The 23,433-nt window shown below is 36.2% G+C and overlaps 1 protein-coding gene across 1 annotated transcript; it reads right to left on the bottom strand.

Moving 5' to 3' along the window:
• Positions 1-2,629: 2,629 nt before the first annotated feature.
• On the bottom strand, positions 2,630-22,490 carry DTHD1 (death domain containing 1). The gene is made up of 10 exons (XM_075041157.1): positions 22,220-22,490; positions 17,647-18,457; positions 16,816-17,149; positions 15,989-16,168; positions 14,904-15,148; positions 12,658-12,822; positions 11,847-12,136; positions 10,329-10,573; positions 3,531-3,588; positions 2,630-2,919 (listed from the first exon to the last, which is right to left on the bottom strand). Exons 1-10 carry the CDS (start codon positions 22,488-22,490, stop codon positions 2,630-2,632), a joined length of 2,889 nt encoding a protein of 962 aa, XP_074897258.1.
• Positions 22,491-23,433: the final 943 nt, after the last annotated feature.

Raw genomic sequence — 23,433 nt, 5'->3', positions numbered from 1 at the left:
TAACTGTTCTGAGGATTGGCAAACATCCCAGCTGAGCCAGATACGTGCTCCTGTGTCAGTAGTATTGGCTGTATGCCGTTAGTTCTTTCTAGATCTTTGTTGAAACATATATGAGTTGGATTCTTTTGTGAAATGAAGGGAATCTTGCACAGAGAGCTTGAGCGCTTAATTCAGTCGCCGCACATCACCAGCCAGCTCAGCTTTCCTGGGCCACAGCAAGACTGGTTACAAGTTTCACACTCTAAGTGAGAGTTACTGTAAGAAGAGAGAAGTAACTAGCAGGCCTAAATGTTACCTCCTCAAAGGAGAACATGAATTGTTATATTAAAAATTGTTGTTAATTTTTTAATCTACCTTATTAGTCTTTTTGCAATCTTTAATAAAATATATGGTTTATTTAGTCACTTGATTAGTGTTTGCTACTAATAAAAATGAGCTTTTAACATAAGCAATTTTAATATATTTTTACCATTCAATTAATGTAAAAAATAATCTCAAATTCCTATGAAGAGGAGGCTGAATGCAGTTGCTCCCGTTGTATAGATGCTACTGAAATGCCCACAATTCTCGCTGCTTTGCACTAATGTTAATGATACTGTACAGTGGAGTATCCAGGTCTTTATGGATGGCTTTTAGTTTTTAGCAGTGTTTTATTCACATATTTTTCAGCATGTGAAATACATGTGTTATAGTTTTGTTAGACACAGAGGCCATCTTGTGGCAGAATGTTGGTAGTTGTATTAAAATACTTTTATTAATAGATGGAAAAATGAAGTCCAATTTGTTGCAATATTTCCAGTATTATTTGTAGTACCATCAGACATTGAAGCATAATCATAATATACGTATATTATGACAATATCTGCTGATTCTGCCGCAGATTATTCATTCCTAAAGAGAATGCACTGATGGCAAAAGATCTGATGCCAAAATGTGTTAGGGCACTGAGAAAAGTGTGATAAAGAAGCCAGTTTACATTTAAAAAACACCTTTGTAGAAAAAGTTAAGAAAGGAAAAGATGGTTATGTCACAGTGAAGGGGTTAAATTCCTCATATATTCTGTTTTACAATTAAAACCTGATAATCTTACAGGATGAGATGTTACTGACTAGATGAATGAAACTAATGAATACTATTCCTACTTATCTTTTCTTTTGCAATGCAATTTTCTCGTTTATGGCAGTGATTTGGAAACATTGCATGACCTCCAAAATAAAAATCCAGACTAGCAATATGTATCACGATTAAGATTTGTCAGCAAGACATACAGGGATAGTCTAAATACTAATGAAGTTTAGGTTAATAACTTTTAGATTTAGATTAATATTTAAATTTTATATAATATTATTAAGAGGGGGGACGGACTGAAAGATGAAAATAATTTGTGCACTAATTCCAGAAGAATAACAGTAACTAAAAAAATAAGTATGCACAGGTGGACTTGAAGAAGGAGCTGCATCTATTGCATATTGCTGGAGCAGTAGGAAAATTGCACAGATGTGACAGCTTGTGTAATCAAAAATTGATATTTGTATATGTAAATACCAAGCAGTCAGCTTTCTCCCAGAATTGTGTGATTCACTGGTTCTTGCCAGCTACTTTGAGCCTTTAACAGAAATGTCAAAGTTTAGCATTTAGAGAAATTTTTGGTGTGTTGTATGAGCTGGATTGAAACATAGCAGCAAGTAACAGAGGAGAGTAAATTAGAATATTATTTCAGTCGAAACACAGTTACAAGAGCCCAACCCTGCTATTGCTCTGACTTTCAAAATTTAGGTTAGGCTTACTTAGCATTCTGGAATGAAATGAGGTTTTAGAGATTAAAATACATGGCTAAGGAATGGCACAAATATACCTGGTTTACTAACTGTACCTTCAATAAAGGAACTCAGTATAATGAATAAATTTCAAAACAATACATTTTAAAACTTGTATGAAGAAATACCCCTTTTTCCAAATTTGATGGTAACCTGAAAAAAAACCACATTACCATGATAGATAAAAGTGAGGCAACAAATCCAGTAAATTCCAGAAATAGGTTAAATATTCACATGTGGTAACACTGAAATCTGCTATGACATTCACAAGGATAAAAAACATTCACTGAGAATATAAAAGTCAGGGTTAATTACTAACAAACGTGAAAATGAGAAGAAATTTCCTCTGTCTGTGCTTAATAATGATGTATTATGCTTCTGTCTGAAGAATCTGGTAGCTATTATTACTGGATGTAGAGTAATCCATGTATCATGGAATGATTCATAAGATTTTGATAAATTATAGTGAGTAATTCCTAGTGCTTAAAGTATGGAGAAATATGATTCTATGTCAAGTGAGTGCGGTATGTACAAACAATTTAAGTCCTTAGAAACCTATGCAGACCAGTCTGTAATTCTTCATACCTATACTTTCAATATCTCACTTTTCCACAGAAGAAATGTTCACTTTCAGCAAGCGAGGGCATTGCTATTATACTTTGCTTCAGAAAAGAGGTTGCAAAGTAACAAATAAATGAGCACTCTGATCCCTGACTGGTATCCCTGTCACTTGTTCCTCCAAAGATAACATGGAAATATTCACACCTTTCAACAAGAAAGAGAAATTGGGCTGTTAGTTGCCAGTGATTCTGTCAAGTGAACACTTTATTTTGCCACTTAAAATGAAGTTCTTCTGAAAGATCACTTCTGCCACTCTTCCGCAAATAGCGAGACAGGAGCTGCTGTTTATCAGCTGACCTTGGAAGGGTCTTTTTCCAGCAGCAAAGCAGCTCATAGATCTGGTGTGTTAAATTATCAGGGCACTTCAGTTTAACAAGCTGAAGTACACTCCGCCGAACAGGTAAGCATAAAGCAAACAATGATGTATTATCTTCTGCAAGCTCTTCTGCAAGCCAATATAGCAAGTTGTCCCACAGGGCCTCTGAAGGGCAAAAATTAGTAAATTAAGAGCATTATTCTTCTGCTATGTAAATCTTTCTTTCCTTTGAAAAGCTTTCTAAAGTTGGAGGCTCAGTGGGTGAACTCCCCAACTAAATATGGTTTGTTTTTCACTTTAACAGAAAAATCATCACTTCTTATTTCTAAGGCAATTTTTGGTAACTGCACCACAACATGAAGTGAATTCAATCAAGAGCAGATTCAGCAAAGTTCTATAATTTTTGGAACTGCACGGGGAAAGCTAGCAATAAAATAAAAGGGTTTGGGCATTTCTTATAACTGATACATCAGTTATACTGCAGCTTTCCAGTACAAACTGAATCTCCTTATAAAGAAAATTATATGATGTTCATGCACCCCACCACAATATTATCTTACCAGAGCTTTTGCATTTCCTGGTAAACAGATCACTTTTTTTTTTTGGTCTATGAATATCTTTTAACAATCTTTTAACACATTAACTACTCTGGTTCCTAAAGATGGCATTTTAAAATGTCAGTTACAGCTGAAACAAATCTTGGCATTTAAAAAAACTAAATAGCAAATATAACTATTATTTATATTGATATTAATATATTATGTATGTGTTCTTACCCAATGAATCAGAGGAAATTCTTTTTGTGCTTCGTGGACGGTTGATCAACTTTTCATGCTATCAAAGAAAATGTGTTGAGGAAAGAGAAATGACTGAATAAGTAAGGGATGAGGTACAGGATATGGGAGTGGATTGCAGTAAATCAGCATTTAAGATTGGTTCTACCTGCATAGAGGATTTGTGTCATTATTGAAAACCAGTTAATGCCATCAGCAGGTATAAATCAGTATACAGGTATTGAAGTAATGAAACTAAGTCTTTTTACACCAAATGGTTGTTTATTGCATCTTATTAAGAAGGTTATAACTTATGCAATTTCGCAAATGTTTCATCAGTAGCATTATGTCATTACTAGTGTATATAAACTGGGTGTATAGAAAATCAGTATGGAACCTTCATACATGAAATGGATTTTAATTTTGAATACTGCATTAACTTTGCCTTGCTGTGTCTGTGTTATTACAACTGTGTACATACCATACTCTTTCAAGGAAAATAAGTGTCTAGGTATGCAGTAGCTGTTGTTAGATCTAGAAATCATACTGTGTTTGTACTATTGCATGTATGTATGTACTATTCATTTTACATAGTTCAACTTTTAATTATAAATCACTAAAAATCATCAGAATTCAAAAGACAAGTTCCATTAGAAAGTACAGAGTTCTCCCTCTTTCTTCCTCTGAACACTGCAGAGAAAGAAAAAAATACTTTGTCCTTTTTCCCTATGACTGAGAAAGAGTAAAGTCTTGTAGGCTTTACTGTGGTTTCTACTCCATATAGAATAAAAAATTACTTACATAAGCACTGAGCACAAGAAGAGATTAATTTGTATCAAGTGAAGTTCAGCTCTTTTTTTGTTAAAAGCTGTAATTTTCCTCTTTTAGTGCCCATATTGCTTTTGTCACACACATTCAGTTGTATTATCTGACTCTTTAGGCACAGCTTTCCCTGTGAGACTTGGTCCAGGTTTATTCATTGAGCTTCTGTTTTCCATTTGTGAATTAAGAGCATGAAACTCTGACTGGATAAATTATGCTCCTTCTCCTGCTGGGCATATTGAGCCAGAGCCTTGCCGAGCTTATCTCAAATACTTTTATAATACAGGCCTTATATATTGTTCAATATTTGGAGTGTTTCATATGTACTGAGCTACCCATCCAAAAGGTCAATATAATCATAACTGTTACCTATTCACCTGTGAATTAAACAGATTTTCATCAGGCCTGTACTCAGTCATCTTGTTAGAGGGTTTCAGTGTGCACAGGATGCACACAGTACGCACTGCTTGGCAGTGCAAAACCATCCTGTGCTGTGCTCATCTTGAGACCTGAATCTGCTCGTCCTGCATGCGTCTACAGCAATTCTGTCACTGGAAGTGCCCTAGTGTGAAGGTAGCGTAACAGCTAAAAAAAGCCCCCAGATTAAAGGGAATATGAAGCTCTTCCAGAAGGGGGCATTGTTTTTCTTCCAAGACTCAGCTTTGGCTTCGTTTAATTATGCATTTCTATTTAAACTTATTTTCATTCATTAATGAGAATTTAGCACCTCAAAGGTCTGTATGAGATTTTCAAAGTTATTGTAGATGAACTCAATTACCCATGCATTGACTTTAATCTGAACCACTTTATGCTACTTAATGTTAAAATAGTAGTAAAAATGATAAGAATTGAAAATGAGTACTGTCTAGAAATAGTGTAATAATATACAATGCATTAGATCTAAAACATTAAATCTGCCTTTAAAGATTAAATATCTGTGGTGAAGCGCTAAATTCACCCACGGTTCAGCTGCACTGGCATGTGGTCCCACTGTTCTGGTTGACAGCGTAAGTAAAATACTCTTAGCAGTCAAAGCAGTTTTCTAGTCTGGAAGGCCCTTCAATTAGCTAAGCAACTGCCTTTCTGAAGCAGAGGATCACATGCTATTTTGCTGTTAGACAGTCATTAGACATAAAACTTCAGCAGAACAGTAATTTGATAATGCTTGTATGTATTACAACAATCTCTTTTTGCAAAGCATTCTGATTTCAGCCAGTAAGACTGAAGTGCTCTGTCAAATGGACCTCTCAGACATGACCAGACTCTAGTAGCATATCAAACAGGATAGACAGAAAAGGAGAAATTAACCTTTTAAACTCTTTAGCCCAGTTTCACGTAAATACAACTGCTCTGAAATCAGTAGAAATATTACTGATATGCACACACATAATTGACATCAGGACATAACCCACTGTATTTAACTTGTGTTGAAAATAACAGGTTAGACCAACCAGTGTTTTCTAATGCTGAGGAAATGAAAGCTCCATAAATAGGAATCGTTAGTGAAGACCAGCTTACATCTGTACAAGCGTAGCATGTTTAAACTAAAAACTGATGTGAGTGGTTGCATACAAAGTAAACAACCACTGCTTTGACCACTGTCAGAGATATATTTGTAAGAGAGTGGATAGTGTGGGCACATACATATAAAAATGGCTTATAATCTATATAGTTACTGTCTTCTCTCCACAATTCAAGAGAAATTTACAAAGGAATTCTACAGAAATAAGTGAAAATGTAGTCAGAATTGTTGCCTTAAAAAGATTCCATCTGCCTTTGTCACAACCAAAACAAGGTATTGTGGGTGGTTCCAACTTTATCACTGGGGGGGGGGGGGGGGGGGGGCGGGAGAAAGCCCCCAAACTTCATTTCATTTTGGTGAGAAAATTTCTATTGTTACTGGCAACACTGAGTGTTTGTGATCTCATGTGTATTAAAACTAATCCCTTAACATGGTTAAAGTAAACTTAAGATATTAACAAAGCAGCAGAAATGTAAATAGTTTTTGCTGTTCTTGCCCTGCATTTACTGCTATTTGGGGGATTTTATTCCCAAACCATGAAAGGCTCCCCCAGCATACTGGGAGCAAGTGAGAAGTCCATCAACAATGCTGCAACTTAGAATCAACTAGTTCACAACCAAGACATGAGAGCCTTACTGTGACAACTGGAATTCTGTAAGCAGGTGTGTTAGCGTGAGCAATGCGATGAACAACCCAGCATTATCAATAGGTCAGATATGAACACTGAGCATTATGTTTTGATACGCTTGTGAGATTTGTGGCAGCTTAATTGCTGTATTGTAGTAGTATACATGTGATAGAAACTAGAAAAATTTGTAAGTTGAGTGTATGTCTACGCACACAAATGCAGTCAGACAGTTCTAGGTGCTTTGGCAATATATATTAATAGCATCAGCATATGACTAATTATGGACAGTGCCAATCTCGGTTCATATTATATGGACATTAACACAAGACTTGTACTTTAATGAAGTGGTAAATAGCAGTTGCATTTGACAGATGGCTGGTGTAGTTGTTTGTATTAGTGCATTAAATTTCTCTCTAACTGTGCTTTCTCATCTGATTTTAACTATTTCATTCTATTTCTTTTATTTATTAGAAAGCCCACCTAAATGTGAAGATATATCTGATTCAAATACGTTGCTCAGATCATGGACAGTAAAACCAGGATATAAGTTCTTATGTTAATTTTTCCTGTCAGTGTTTTCATCACTGTTAATAATTTTAGAACCCATAATAAGATATGGTAAGTAATTAGAATTTCCTTTTCATTGCTCTGGCATTTAATTGCATCTGGATCATTATGTTTAATATATGGTTCTGTCTCTTCCAGTCAATTCCTTTTCTAGCTCAAACACATTTTTAACTGCAGCAAATATCCTGTGAAAATGAGTTCACCTTTTGATTACTTTCGTATGTATAAAGTATGTTCTTTTGTATTACTTATTACACCTGCCACTTACCAATAGCATTGTTCTTATATCCTGTGAAAGGGGATATAATCATTCCTTTTTCACTTCCTCCATAATATTCGTAAGTGTATACAATATTTCAACTTCTGTTGAAACTGCCTGAAGTATTGTCATCCACGTCTCTACCTAGAACCACTCTATGTTTCTGATCACCCTCTTTCTTTCCTCTTCTTCCAAATCCTCTAACTTCTGTGACCAGAACTGCAGACTGCAGTCATGATGTGGATGCCTCATAGATATATGGTATAATCTTGTTTAAAGTTTTGCTCTCTAATAACTGGGAACATTCTGCTTACCTTTTTATTTGCTGCTGAATGCTCTGGAAGTTTTCAGAGAGCAAAATGACCAATTTTTTTTATTTTTTTTTTTTATTTTTTTTTGAGTGGTGATAGGTAATTTAGAGCCTGTCAGCATAAAATTAGATATGTTCTTCCACCCCAGCAAAACACTTATTGACATCTAATTTATCTAGTTTGTTTTCTAGTCACTCAGTATCATCATATTCTGTGATTCTTCACAGACAACTTTAGTGCTCTGAATATTTTGTACTGTCATCAGACTTTTCACTTAATTATTCAAAAGTTTCTGATGAATATGTTAGCATGGACCTATGCAGGACATTATTAGTAATCATCTTGCCTTGAGAAAATGAGCTGCTTTTTCCAACTCCTTTTATTCCTATCTTTCAGCCAGCAAACAAGCCAAAAGAGAATATTTTTTGTTCTTAAAATTTCTGTGGGTTTGTTTAGCATGGAATTCAAGATTTACTTGACTGGAAGAAGGTATGAAGAGCAAAAGAGTGAACAACATTATAACTTCGTGTTAACCGATGTTATGTACCACTAGATAGCGGTGTGGGTGAAATTCCCATTTGCCTTGTGTATTTTTATATCAACAGCAAGGTATGTTGTATTTAATTTACTAATTATTCACTAAAGTCAAATGATCAGCTTCATTGATGTTTTATATTTCTTCAAAAAGATAACTGAACTAGCTAAATTATTAAGGAATATTTCTTCTCTATTAAAAAACGTGAGTTAAGGCATTATCAGTTTTAAATTATTACACTGAATGGATGGAGGATAGATCAAAAAGTGGGAGGGCTCACCAACTATAGCAAAGTGTAACATTTTATGTACTAATATGACTTACAACATAAGGGAAGATGTTATTTTGATGCTGTTTTTCATTCTATAGATTGGTATTTCATTCTGTCTAAGACAGAAAATACAAATCGTGTAATGGAAAAGTTATCAATATAAAGTTTTCAAGCATTTTGATCACTTTTTTTGGCTTAATATTTGCATTTAATGAAGATTCTGACTCCTTTGAAATGCACCTCTTAAAATATATTTACCAGAAACAAAAGAAAAATTATTTGCAAGGTGCTGCAACACTGATTTTCTGAAGTGATAACTTTGCCTTCTCTAAGCACACTTTTCATGCATCAAACTTGGGTCCTCTGTGCTTGAACTGATTCAGTTGAAAGTAGAGCCATTACTCAAAATATGGACATAGAGAAAATATTCCCAAAGGCTATCACAATTCCTGAGGTTTGACTTCCTTTCTAATTTCTAATTTACCAGCATTGATCACGTTATACAGTTCCTCTGTTTATTTACATCTCAATGATTAGGCTGCTTGGGTGCTACTGTGTACCCACATATATATTCTTAGACACTTACACAGACTGACCAGACTTCAAGATCTCAGCCACTCTGGGAAAGAGGAAACTTAAATTTAGTAGGAGAAAAGAGGTAGTCAGAAATACTTGTTTTGAAAAGTCTGAATAGAACACTTAAGGACTAATATGTATAGCAGAAGACCATATATGCCAACCCAAATCTAAGCCACTTGATAATTACCTTTGTGGTTTAATACAAATGCAGTTCAATCCTTTAAATCTTGTTCTTATTACCCAATAAGATTAAATAAAGTGGAACAATGGGATGGAAGCTAGGCAGGTGGATGGAAGAAAACTAACTGATGCCTAGGGTGTGCCACAGATTATTTTTTTTTTTTATAATTTTTTTTAATCATCCCACTGGACCTCAAGAGTGTGTGTTTCCCTCTCTGTGAATACTGCACATGGAATGCTAGCCCTGTGGAACAGCAAAATGCTTGAAAGCATCTGATTCTCAAAAGAAAACTTAGATTTTATATGGAGTTTGTCACTAAAAGAGATCTCTTAAAATCTCCTGCAGTTAACTGTTCTTAATTTTTACTTGGCAGAATGAAGATGAGAGAGAAATCAAGAAATATGCTTATGAAATAAAAGATATATTTGCAGGTGATAGCTTAAGGAAGAGTGAAGTCAATTAAATTCAAAAAGAGAGAGATGCTACTCCTTGTTACCAGAGATTTAGACCAACTGTTACTGGACATATTTTGATATGAAAATGTATGCAAATTTGATAGCAGTAGTCTAGTGGCAGCTTTTTGTACAATTTAGGGTACTGATACCTAGGCTTTTTGAAAAGATTACAATGAGATTTCATTGCAGGAATATTAAAGATTAATTTATGTAGCAATAACTTTCGCCAGAGATGATGATAGTTGCCCACATGGCTGTATTGCAGAGGCTTATCAGGCATAATAGGAGAATCAGGTGATAGGAGAAAGATAGGTTACATGAACCATTTAATGCCCCTACAATTTGCAATTCTGCACTCCCAAGACAATGATCCAAGTATATAACTGAAACTTCAGTAATAATTTCTCAGGGACATACCATTTGGGGAGAGCAAATGGGTGAAAAACTCCTGCTAAACATTTTTTTCTATGCTTGTGTTTGGATGAGGTTCCCTCCCACCTGCTAAGAGAAATTCTGAGGGTGTTTATACATCGCTGATGGATCAGAACTGCTCCATCAGTGGTTTCTGTGTGTATCTGTAAAGTAAAGTCATACCAAGATCCTTTTGCCTAATAAATATGTGATAAGGGAAAAAGGGAAAGATCTCTAGCATTATCAAGTGAGAAACCCACCTTTGGTAACGTTAGTGCTAATTTACACAGTGGAGACTGGTGTTCATATTCACCGTATGGCAAGGGTTGTTCCCAGTTTTTGGTTATCAACTCTCTGGTAATTTTATAAAACACTGCTGTTCCTTTGTAATGAGGTGAACTGTGGTTACCAAACTCATCCACTTCTTTAATTTGGAGCTCCAGCCTGGGTTTTCTTTGTGAATGAAAAATCAGCCTGTAGGCTTTTCCAAAATCTTTCCCATTCTCTGCAGTCCATAAAAAAAAAAAAAAAAAAAAAAAATTTTTTTTTACACTGTATTTAGATGTGCGGCATATAAAATAATTCATTAGGGTGAGTCAAATAGAGCTAATCACATACCATTGGGTTGTTCTTTATAATTATTACTACTTTATATTGAACATCTGAGGTTCAAACACTCCTGCCAGCTGTCTTAGCCCCTGAATCGTTGGCATAAGGATTAAGTGATGAAGGCCGTGCTACAAGTTGAAAAGTAAGGAACATGGAAGAGGATAAAGTACATAACACAGACAGAAATAAAAATAAAAGTATTGTGAATGGAATTATAAGTATACGCTTTCTGGTTAATCAGGATGGATACCTGTCTATCTGTAACAACAAAATTAATGGAGGCAGAGAGGTAGGTGCATTTTTAGGATTTGTAATTCCATTTTAATTGATGCATCTATATACACTATCCTTTGCATATATGAGCAGGCATTCCTTGGCGGCTAGAGACTTCTCTTTTTGAAGAATAATCCTTTCTTTAGGTTAAATGGAGCTTTCAGTGTGAGAGTTTATGTTCAAAATGTCCAGAGGACCAAATATATATTTATATGTTCTTTCCAAAACTGACAGAAGAGCCTATACTTAGTTTAGGGTGAAAACTTTACTGAGGGTTCTTATCTCTGTTCCCTTTAAGCGAATCTCCGAATGGTGGCAGCCACTGCATGGAATTTTCAAGGCTGCTGATGAAAACAGTGTAACTCTCTCTCATCACCTCAATTCATAGTGCTACTCACAAAAAGCAACATTTTGCCCTGGCTTTCAGTGTTTAATCTTGCTCACTTTAAGTGAATTTACACAGGTAAAATAGCAGACTGTTTCTTTTTGTTTGGAGTCTGTTTAATTCCTATCAAATGCTCTTTATAGTAAAAAGCCATTGATGGAATTCTGCCCTTTTAAAATAAAAGCTAAAATAAATGTTTCCAAGGGACCAGGTTTTACAGAATGGCAGAGGTTGGAGGAGGTCTCTGAAGATCACCTTGTCTAACCCCCCTGCTCAAAGCAGGGTCACCTAGAGAAGGTTGCTCAGGATCTTGTTCAACTAGCACATTTTTTTTTCCAGTTGGAGCAGTTTCCCATATAGTTCCATGCGCCTATCATTTACAAGAAATAAAACACTGAAATAACTAAATGTGCTATGACTAACCACAGTCTGCTACTGTTCACGTACAGTATTTCTGAATAGCTGAGGTGATTGATAATGTTCATCCAGAACCATGAATTAATTACCTTACCTGAAGCAAAAATATTGCCTCTAAATCTAAAATGAATCTGCTCTCCTTCTCTTAATGGGAACTGCTGTGTAGGTTCTGGGGGACCAAAGTAGCCCTCCTCATGGAGATTTTGAAGTTTGCAGGTCAATTCTTTGGATGCAGACAGCAAAACTACTATGTTATATGGGTTTTCTCTTTTCCGATACAGTATCACATTAGCCATTGTGCTACAAAGAGCTTCTTCTAAAGCCTGAGCAAAAAGGAGAAGATACGTGTTTTCCAAGAGGAATGAAAGGCGAATGACGACAAAGCTGTATTAAAAAAAGAGGCAAGAAGATAAATAGCTCTATCTTAAATCATGCCATCAACTGCTAACAATTTATTATGCAAAATAATACAGGGCTCAGTCTCCAATGGACCTTTTGCTATCTCCTTTTCATTGTTGTTTCCAATACATGAAAGGGTGGAAATTTGCCTCTTTCTGTAGTGCAGAGTACATTGACTCTGTATCTATGAATTCAAATACATACAAATTTTAGGTGAAAGTGAGAGAGTAATTCCTAATAAGAAATTCCAAAAAATATTATCTTTTAGTAGTTAGAGAGCTAAATAACATTTTCATAGATGAAAAAATATTTAAACAAATTTATATTTTCTGTAATTATGAGTAACAAATCAAAATGATCTTGTACTGCAAAGTGGAAGGCAGAGATGCTGGCAAGTTAATAATTAATAGTGGATGATTTCTGAATGCTACTAATTTCCATTGATCTATATACTTGGAAGTAAATATTTTAGTAAATAAGATTTTATTAAATTATTCATACATTACCTTTCTAAATGCTCATTTAGTTCAAATGATACAAGCCCATTCTGTGCATTCTGGATAGTAACATCATCAAACACCTTCCACCCCTCTTCTTTGTTTCTGTGACCTAATAATTTCAAAGTATCACTGAGATTGTCCCCATTTTTTCTCACAGAAGCACTCACAGCCCTGGAAAGCCAAGGAATTATAAGAAAAAATATAATGAAAAATAGATCCTATAGAAAGATTAAGTTTGTATTTGTAGCTCTGCTTTCCCTTCTGTTTTCCCTGATTGACTACACGTGTTTTTCCCACCTTGCTGAAAATCTACATCTGGAACTATACTCTGAAGTACGTAAGTGATATAATTGTTAAGAGAGTTTTGGGGTTTTTTTCCCAATTCTCCAGAAAGAGGAAAAAAAGGAAAAAGAAAGGTTTCTATCTAAATTAATCTAGTTTAATCTATCATTTAATATTTTGCACAGTAATTATTACGGATTTTTTTTTGAGTCATTCATCAAGATTTAGATTCTCTAGAGGTCGATATCTGAAAAAAACACCAAACAACCCACCTTTTATTCCAGAGCAAATACTACTCGCTAAGCACAAAGGAATTTAGAGAGTAAGACATGTCTGCTATCCATTATCTCTTTCAACAGAGAAAATAAAAGTACTTTCTCTTCAAATCAGGTGATTACTTTGATATCACACTCAGAATCAAGCAACATGCTCTGGCTAATTTATTCTAATGAATGAAACATGAGGGTTTTTTTGCAGAAGCCCATAACTCTCCTCTCACACACACCTTTACTTATCAGTTTTTTTAAAAGTGGATGTGAATAACCCATCCACCACAAATGCACACCCTATGTACAATCCAAAAAAGAAAATATTTGAGACAAGACAGCCTAAGCATTTCCCAAGCATACAGCCTCAGCCTATGTGCAAATACAGGAAAAAGTTGGCATCATTTTTTAAGGAATTTGTATAGAAATAAGCAATCAAGCCATGGTCTTTTCATAAATGTGCCTTGACTGAGAATCTAAAGTGCCATTTAGACTGGTATTAAGAACAGACAGATGCCACAAGGGTACTGCCACACAATTAAATGCTTCTGGTAGAGGAAATGAAATTTGAATCTCCTGTAAACTGACATGGGCACCCTTCCCAAATCTGAAGTTTGTGATAAAGATGGATGTCTAGTCTAAGAGACCAATGTGAGTGTAGAGCTCTTTAAAACAAATTTTTCAGAAATGGAAAGCTAGGACATTGTCTGCCTTCTCCATCTGTACCTTGCTTATTTTCAAGACAATCATAATCTTGGCATGTAGATGAATTTTGAAAAAGATAATGTTTAGCACAGTAGGAATAAGCTAACTCTGTAATGACCTAAAGTAGAAGTACTTCAAAGCTGACTCTTGTCCCAAGCTAGTGCCTACCAAGAAATCCCAGTAAGCCTTTCTGAACCTGCAGTTGCCTATGACAGCAGAACTGGATGGACAACAATCAAATGGTAAGTTCAGATTGATTTTTTTCCTGCATGAGATCGTAAAAACACCATTTATTTTGCTATCAAAATAGATGAGGTTAGCTTTGGCCTTTTTTTTCCACCAAAAAGTTTTATCCATATCCTCATATGCATCATGGATAAATTTTATTGAACTGCCAGTTAACAACTAAAATTTAGAGATTTTTTTAGGAGGCCCCATGTTTTAATGCTTTTTTAAGATGTTCCAAAATGTCTAAGTTTTAGAAATTTTGTAGTGAGTGCTTTGGAAAAATCTGGACCTTTGTCTAGTGTGGCAGTTACCACAAAAATGATCTACTCCAAACCATTGTGTCATAAATTTTCACTCAGGTAGCCATTGGAATGTGTAGAAGTAGAGAGCAGAAAATTCAAAGGCCAGGGTAGCCAAACCACCAACTGATAAAATAATGATCACAGGATCAATGTTTGGCTTTGGTGAAAATGGCTGAACACTTCTTACCGAAAAAAACCCACACATTTTCCACCCTGACTCCTGCTAGAAATACAGTGGTCAGCATATTTAAAGATTATACATCAAATGTTATATGAATTTTCCTGGTGAAGCTATAGCATGAGAATTGTGGTGATTTGCTCTAGTGTTTCTAACAATGTTTTTAAGTATAGCAGACTGTATTAAAAAGCTAACACATTTTTTATAAAAATAATTATTAATCAGCAATTGCTAAAATTAATTCAAGTTGATGTTTTGAAAATACTGAATTTGTAGTGAAGTTGTTCTTACCGAGGATGGTATGCCATAGCAACCCTCTTTACTGTAGCACTAATGGCTCTTGTATGTTCTGTCTCATCTCCTTGCCTTTTTTTTTCTGGGTTTGGAGGACAGGGTAGAGTAATAGTGACTGAGCTGTTAAATGGTTGGGCTGAAGGGTGCTGGATGTAAACCAGTGCACTAGTAGATACCACTGAGTGGTACATATCGTGTCTTGCTTTCAATGTCGAAACCAATGATGGTTCAATTGGCTGAATCTAAATATGGAAAGCAATTGTACAATTAATTTGTAAATGAATAAATCTTCTCTTACATGCGTGTTTTCTACAAATTGATTTATCTTTTGGAATTGAATCAGACTATCACAGAAGCTTTAGGCTCCTCTCTATAACCCAGAAACAACCCTACCAACATATCAGCACTTTATACAATGCATAACCAGGTGCTTGAAAGTAATCAAAAACCGGAACCTTTACTGACTAAAATATTTTGATTGTTTTGTTCCTGCTTTCAGTTCAAGTTTTGAATCCCCTGTGGTCCCTCAGATTTTGACAATTTTCTAAGATTTTTCAAATCTGTATTTTTTTTACTGTTAATTTTAGCTTCTCTGTACCTCAGAATCAATGGTTTTATGGGGGAAGGGGGAAACACATTATAACCGAAGCAAATTTTGAGATTATTCTCAGCCTAAGACTAAGAGGTGACAAAACCTTCTGTTGCACTGCCTGGTACAAATGACAAAGGTCAGGTGAGAAAAATTGTTCCATTAACTTAAACACTGGTCCAAGAAGTTGAAGTTTGGAGTTGATGCTTATGTCATTATTGGAAACAACTGTAGTTGTTTCTGAAGTATATCAAACAAAGATACATGGTTCTTTTTAACTAGAGATATTGCTGACTACTGACAATATGAAATATTTGGTTTTAACAAAGTTTACAGGAAACCATTTGCTGTATATACAGGATGTGGAACTGCAACCACTTTTCATAGACTTCTAATAACAGAACAGGTTGCCCTTTAACATTATTGGCATCCTTGCTTCAGAACTGATCAGATAACAGACTTGTGAAATAAGTATTGCATATTTCAAGCTCACCTTTAACTGGATAGGTGCTGGAGAACTGAATGTTTCTGGATGGTAACAGAAAGAGATTCTAGAATCCACACTCAGCTTTTTTGAGAGTCCTACCTTTGGAACAGTAAATGTTTCTTTCTTTAAGCATGACAACACAGAAAAAACACCCAGCTGATAAATTTTCACTTCTGCAAAGGTTTCCTGCATAAAGAGAATGTGGGGTTAGAGTACATCGGAGGGAAAGGAAACTGTTCTGCAGCGGATTAGCATTTTGGAAAGGCAACACTATTTATAGACCAAAGTGTGAAATGTAAATAAATTCAATATTATTGCCACCTGGATGCCTAGTTATCTGGTTATCTCTAGTCATGTGTGATGTCATTAATATCCCAGTGTATGATTGGGGTGAAATGAAATAGGCTTGTAAACTGGGCAATGAATCTAGCCCAATGCAATTCTGCGTTATAAAAAAGAACCATCCTGTGTTTCTTTGAGATGGAGTCTGGACTCATACACAGAGTTGTGTTACTTCTCTGTGACCTGAATGCAAAATAATTCCCTTTAAGCTTTTACTTTTATCAAATAATGCAACGTATTACACTTATTTGCAAAAATCATAAACCATTACTCAGTCATTAGTATTGTGGGATCAAGTACTTGCCTTAACATTATGAGTGAAAAAAAGGACCTTGTTAAATACTAGGTTTCAAATAGAATTAGTTCTTGGAAAAGTAGGAAGAAAAGTTCAATTTAACCCCAAATGACAACTTTACTTGTATAACTCCACAGAGGCTTAACTGGGAACCTGGAATGATGTTTTTACAGTGCTTAGATGAGAGGTTACCAACCTTATGGTTTCCTTGGTGGTATCCCTTGAAAGAAATAGGAGCTAAGTAGTTTGATTGAAAGTTCACATCAGTCACCTTCACCATAATCTCCCGATAATTTCCGCTGAAGCATGATGTAAATGGGATTGCAATGTTGATAGGGAAAGGGATTGTTTTCTCAAAATCAGAGCATTCAATACTGATTACATTGCTGACCAGCTCCTCAGAATCATCCACCACCAAGGAACTAGTGTCATTGACTATTTTACACCTCAGATTCTCCAGAGCAGTTGCAGGGGCTTTAATAAAACAAGCTACTTCACGTTCATTCTTACCACTCTCTTCCACTAGAAATCTGGAGAAAAAGAATATAAAATATTATTCTTTGTATTTTGGGCAGGGTGGTGTCTTGTATTTTTAATTAAATACTTTACTATAATGATTTGCATAAGCAGATCATAAAAATATATGTTTATGAATAGATGGGAAAATCATGAAAATGTTTATGTTTAGCTGGTTTCAGAACAGCTTACAAATTATTACAAAACTGACTAATTGGGGTCCTTTCCTATTGATTTCCAACAATTTGGGAATTATTGACTTTACTAGCTGTGACTCAGTCCTTCTCTGGCATAAAAAAAAATTATGCAATCAAATAGAAAGTTACAGTTTACTTTAGACCAAATGGAAGATCTTCATTGCGCATGCTTAAGTGGTAAACCGCTACTATGTGCATAACCAGCAGCTGTTCAATACATGCATATTGAATTTCTGGGCCCACAGAGGTTTATATATGTGCTAATAAGCAATATTTATGTACATCTGTTCCTAAAAAGAAGAAAATGTGCTTACTCTTTGTTCATCCAGTGCCTAGATTTTTGTACTTCTTTTGAATCATTCATAGTTGGATTCACAGCAGTAAGATCACATATTTGTGCTGAAGATGTGAAGGTAATTAGGTCATTCCTACAAATCTCATGATTTGTGTCCATTTTACTGTCTTCCATTTGCTCTGTCAGTCCATGTTCTTCACCTTCTATCCCTTTCAAAGATTCGACTACTGCCTTTTTTTCCTGTTCAAAAACATTTGCGACAGTTCTGCCATAAATGTCTTTCAATATCCCAGATAGAGTGCCTTCCCCACTGCTCGTAAGAGCATCTTGAAAAGCCAGTTCTGGAGACTTTTCAGTAACAGAGCTACCTCCATGGGGTTTATCCATTCCATTGCAATCTTTTTTCTCTGTAACAGAGTTTCTAAGTAGTCTGTGTTCACCATCTTCCTTTCTCATTGGAGGTTCTCTGCCAACATCTTGTTCTTGAGCAGATATGTTTTCAGCTAATGATGCAACAACATCTTTTCCCACAGTTTTAGTTTCACTTGGCTGGATTTGATTAACATTCTGACTTTCCATCTTGTTCAGGGAAGGAGTTCTTTGGGATTGCTGACTGGGACTAGAAGATGCTTGCACAAACTCTGTTGTTTCTCCTTCAGAACAACAAACATCTGTTTCTCTAGAAGCTTTTTGAGCAGTCTGGATCTGAGAATCATCATCTTGTCTGCAGCTAGCAGCACAAAGTTTATTTTCTGCCTCTTGAAGGTGTGAGACTGTATTTATCAAACAATCCTTTACTTTCTGCAGACACTCTATAATTCCATTGTACTCTGAGGTAAAAAATAGGTAACCAATTGAATTTTGCTATGAAAGCTAGGCAAAAATGTGAAAAGTGTTATACACATACCTAATGAGTTCCATCTAATTCCATAGTGTCATTCAATACATGAAGCACAATGTATTTCCTGCCTTCCATTTAATATTTTTTGCATTTACTGCTATTCAGTTTGAGGCAATTTCTGAAGAAATTAATATGCATGAGTACATTTGTGTACTTGTCCAAGTACAACTGTGTATTTGTCAAAGTACTACTGTGGCAACTGTAATGAACACCTTTCTAAGATCAGACACTAGCTAAATTCTTAATGATAATCAATCTAAAGCATGGAATTGGTAAATAATAGTCAAATCAGTTTGGGAGGAACTTTAAAACTAAACATTAATTATATATATTTTCTAAAATTGAATCCTGCAAGATTCTAACGAATGGGTCTCTAACAAAGCTGTTATATATTGGCTTAATATTAAACATGCTTAGCAGCTTTGAATTTTTGCTATGGAGAATGGAAGATAACACAAAACCACCAGCACATGTGCAATACTGAAGTTCAGCAGTTTGTAGCATCCAGTTACAGGAATGGTGGAGGTTGCTTTTGCATATAACTAAAAACACTTCATGAAGAACGGTGCATAAAAAGCACACAATCACTATGTGCCACACATGTAAGATTTTGTCTTTAACCTATTTATTTTATGATCCCTCATTTTTCTTATCTTACACCTTTTCTTAGAAATCCTTCCAGATATTTTCTCCAAGGATGTCAGATGTATTCCTTTCAGCTTTCCCCTCACCTTATGCTATCAATCTCTATAACTGGAACTGTGTCTTCATTAGTTAGGCATACTGCAAACCTCTTGGAAAATTTCTTGCTTATTTCTGGTTGCTGCATGAGATCCCGGAATGCTTTTTTTTTCAGGTTAAATCCAGTGAAAGTCAATACAAATAAGAAAATTGTACAGAATGAAACACAGTATGGTGTGCTGTCCACTTATAACGGACAGAGACACACAAGGGAAGGACAATAGGAAGGGCTGATACCAGTCTCACAGGAAACCACTGGCTTGCATTCACTTTTTTCAATAACATCATATGAGATAAATCAGTATCTCAAGGTTTTCAACTTGGAAAATAATTCTATTGAGTAAGAATACCATCACACATCTATGTGTGATGTCATATGATCTCAACAGGCCTTTCACTTTCATCTCTATTTGCATCTGATTAATTTAAACCTACAAAGAGTGTAGTTCAGAAAAAGTTATTTTCTTGTTGAACTCAAGTCTAAAAATTACTCCTTTGCAATATTTTCTCAGTTCCCAAATGACTTGTTGTTGGATTTTTACTATTTGGGGGGGTGGGGAGGTGGAGAAGCAAACACATTTTTAATATATTTTTTTCCACTGGTCGTTCAAAGAAAAATATAAGTTTCTTCTAAAGTACTGCTGTTTTTCCAGGGGCACTTTTACAATAGTGAAGAAGAACTTGTAAATAATTTAACAGGGCTGAGAAATAAAACAAACAAATTGGAAATAACATAGCTTCACTTGCATAGGAGGTTGTAAAAGACCACTTCCTAATCTAGCCATAAGGTGAAGTTCAAGCTTCAGCAAAACCACCAAAATTAACCTGTTTCCTCCCTGAGTTTTGTATTCTCTAAACAAAAAAGCCCAAACACATCATACTGCTATTTAAACCTCCCTAAAATCAATTTGAAGATAACAGTGTCATTCAAAACAATGGCATTTTTCTACGCTGTGAATGTGACTTTTCTAATACTGCAGTGCTTAAAGCCAAGCAAAGACACGGCCTTGTAACCTTACACTACCCAACTGTGTTGCATGAAAAGACACTTTTTGCATCCTGTTACAAGGTTAACCTCAAAATAAGCCTTCTTTTGTGTTACCCCCCCCCCACCATTGCCTTTCTAACACTTTGCTTTCTGTGCTTTTTTTGGTGTTTTATAACAGGGCTTTAGAATACAGTGGCAGTTTATATGCAACTATCTTCAAACCTTTTTGCTGACTGTTTTATAGGAAAGTGTCAGATGAGGAAAAGTAGCTTTTTGGAAGGAGAATGATAGTGAGTTCTTAGAAAACTGAAAAAAAAAAATAAAAATCACATTGGCCATGAGGCCAACAGGGCAAAGTTAGCTTGATCTTGGAGCCTGGAAGTAGGTCCTTTTTTCTACAAAGACATTCTTTTATTATTGCAGACACTTTATAAACCTGTAGAACAAAGACTCATAAATGCAGGCATAGCTGAAGGTTTCTGCCTGGAGTCTTTCTCTGTCTATGCATCATGCTGTTAGACCATTATGAAATGCAGAAATGTTAATTTTCTTTTCTACTTTGTTGTACTATGTTGTTTCTGAGGAAAGAGAGTTGTTTCATTTTTCACAAAATTATCCTGCATTTTTACAGGAATACAACCTGGATTTGGTCCTCGCAATAAATAACACCGTTATACCCACATCGTTATTATAAATGCAAGAAATTAAATCCCATGTGTTTACTTATGCACTAAGATGGCAAAGCCTTTCTTATTCTGATTGTAATCTTTTAAACTCTGTTGTTATGTGTAGAGGACTGTAGACTATACACATCAGGTTTACTTGGCGAGGTGGTGGCAGCGGGGGGCTGCAGGGGCGGCCTCTGTGAGGAGAGGCCGGGGCTGCCCCGTGCCGGACACAGCCGGTTCCAGCCGGTTCCACAACAGACCTACTGCAGGGCTGATCGGAGCTCGTCAGCGAAGCTGGTGCTGCCTCTGTGAAAAGATGTTTAGGAAAGGGCAAGAACACCAGAGAACAGTGAGGAGTGAAGAAAAACATGTGAGAAACAGCCCTGCAAGCACCGAGGCTGGAGAAGAAGGAAGGGGAGGTGCTCCAGGCATGGAGCAGGTATTGCTCAGCAGCCTGTGGGAGACCAAGGCTGGAGTAGATATCCACTCTGCAGCTGGTGGAGGACCCCACGCTGGAGCAGGTAGATATTCCCTGAAGGAACTGCAGCCATGGAGAGCCCAGCTTTTCCTGACAGGAACTGTGGGCTGTGGGAAGGACACACGGTGGAGCATGGAAAAGTGTGAGGAGGAAGGAGTGGCAGAGGGGAACTGTTATGGACTGACTGCTACCCCCATTCCCCGTCCCCCTGCACTCCTCGCGAGCGGGAGAAGGTAGAGGGGTTGGGAATGAAGGAGTGATGGTAAGCTTGGAAAAAAGGAGGGGTGGGGGAAAGGTGGTGTTTTAATTTTTTGCCTTTGTTACTCACGATCCAAATTCACTTCGATTGGCAATAAATTAAATTAATTTTTTCCTTGAGTCCATTTTGCCCATGACAGTAAGTGGTATGTGATTTCCCTGTCTTTATATTGACATATAGCTCTTCCATCTTATTTCCTCCCCCTGTCCTGTTAGGGAGGGGAGTAAGTTGCTGGGTGGCCATCTGGTGTCTAGTCAAGATAAACCCACCAAAGTACAATATACATAAAACTTTGAAACAATTCTGTTTAGTTAATTTTATTTTTATATTTTTTCTCACATAGTGAGAATTATGAATCTCATACTGAATCTCATGTAATAGACTCAAAACCAGCATGATACAACTGTTGAAATATGAATTAATTTGGTCTAGTGAATGACCAAGTACTGAAATACTAACAAATGAAAAGTAAGGTCCCCTGGCATCATCACACAGCAGAACTTAGCATCCAATATACCCAGTCCATTCTGTTTGCAGGTAAGTCCCTCCATACTTGCCTGGAATTGCGGTCAATTCCTTGTATTTGTCATGGAGACCACTCAGCAAGTGGCAGGTGTCTTGAATACTTTCTGTAACGTCCTCCAGCTGCTGACTGAGAGATCTGCTCAGTTCTTTTGTTAAAGAGATCAGTCTAAGTACATACTCCACTATACCCTCATTATCTGGATCACTTTTTAGAAGCACATCTCTTGCTAGCAAGTTCATATGCCAGATTTTTCCCAGGAGTTGGCCTGATTTGCCTGCAGGTGTAATCTTACCTTCAGCCATTTCCATTTTATGTTCAGAACATACTACTACAATTTTTCTTCTGCTGAAACACTTCCACGAGGTGTTGTCCTTGTTTAGTTCTTTGTAGCCTAAACAAGCGTTTAAAAAGGTACTGTATTCCACACACACTGAGAAATCAAACTCTAGCTCAGAAACTGTTGAGTTGATGTTGACTATTGAAAAGTTACTAGGTGACAGAAAGGAGTGACTCTTCTGTAACTATGGGCAGGGATTGCCAAGAGATGCCAATGTACACCATGCACCTTTAAGGGAAGTTATGTAACTCAGTTATGTAGCAGTGACCGAAATTTCAGGAGCTCTAAGCAATTTCTCACTTCAGTGGCTGTAAATGATCAGTACCTATGAAATCAAGCTTAATTGTGAATTCATAATTATATAGTCACCAACAATGAGGAATTGTCTTCATTGCAAGCTAACATTAAATGCTGTAGGTCACTTGACACCATTTTATGACAACCGTCTTTTATTTGTTGTTCAGAGACATCAAATAGGTGGAACAGGTCCAAGCTGCTATGCAGTCTGGATGATGCATTTGGATTATACTTAGCTTTCAGCAATACAGGAATCTACAAATCTAATTTTGTGATTAGCAAAAATACTTATTAGCAATAGACATTTAAAGAAACTTGCAATGTTTTCTGGGGTGTGTTTTATAACGGGAAGAAATGTAAAGAAAAAGCAGTAACAGCTAAAAGTTCAAGTAACTAATGACTGAAATGTTGTTTGACACTTTTGAAGTTGAGAAGCAAACTTACCAGAAAAACATGAGATCACTAACGTTAACTGTGGCATCAAGAATCGACTATGGCATTCACAGGGAAAAAGCACTGTCCTCGAGTACCCCCATGATAGTGGGCAGCACGTGTGCTCCTGAAGGCAACCTGGGAGGAAGCAGGGAGTACCAGACAGGGCTCCTGTGTGC

The sequence above is a fragment of the Buteo buteo genome, chromosome 1 (genome assembly GCF_964188355.1).
Source record: "Buteo buteo chromosome 1, bButBut1.hap1.1, whole genome shotgun sequence".
Classification (NCBI taxonomy): domain Eukaryota; kingdom Metazoa; phylum Chordata; class Aves; order Accipitriformes; family Accipitridae; genus Buteo; species Buteo buteo.
The sequence above is the reverse complement of the archived record's forward strand: the minus strand, read 5'-3'. Positions and strand labels throughout refer to the sequence as shown.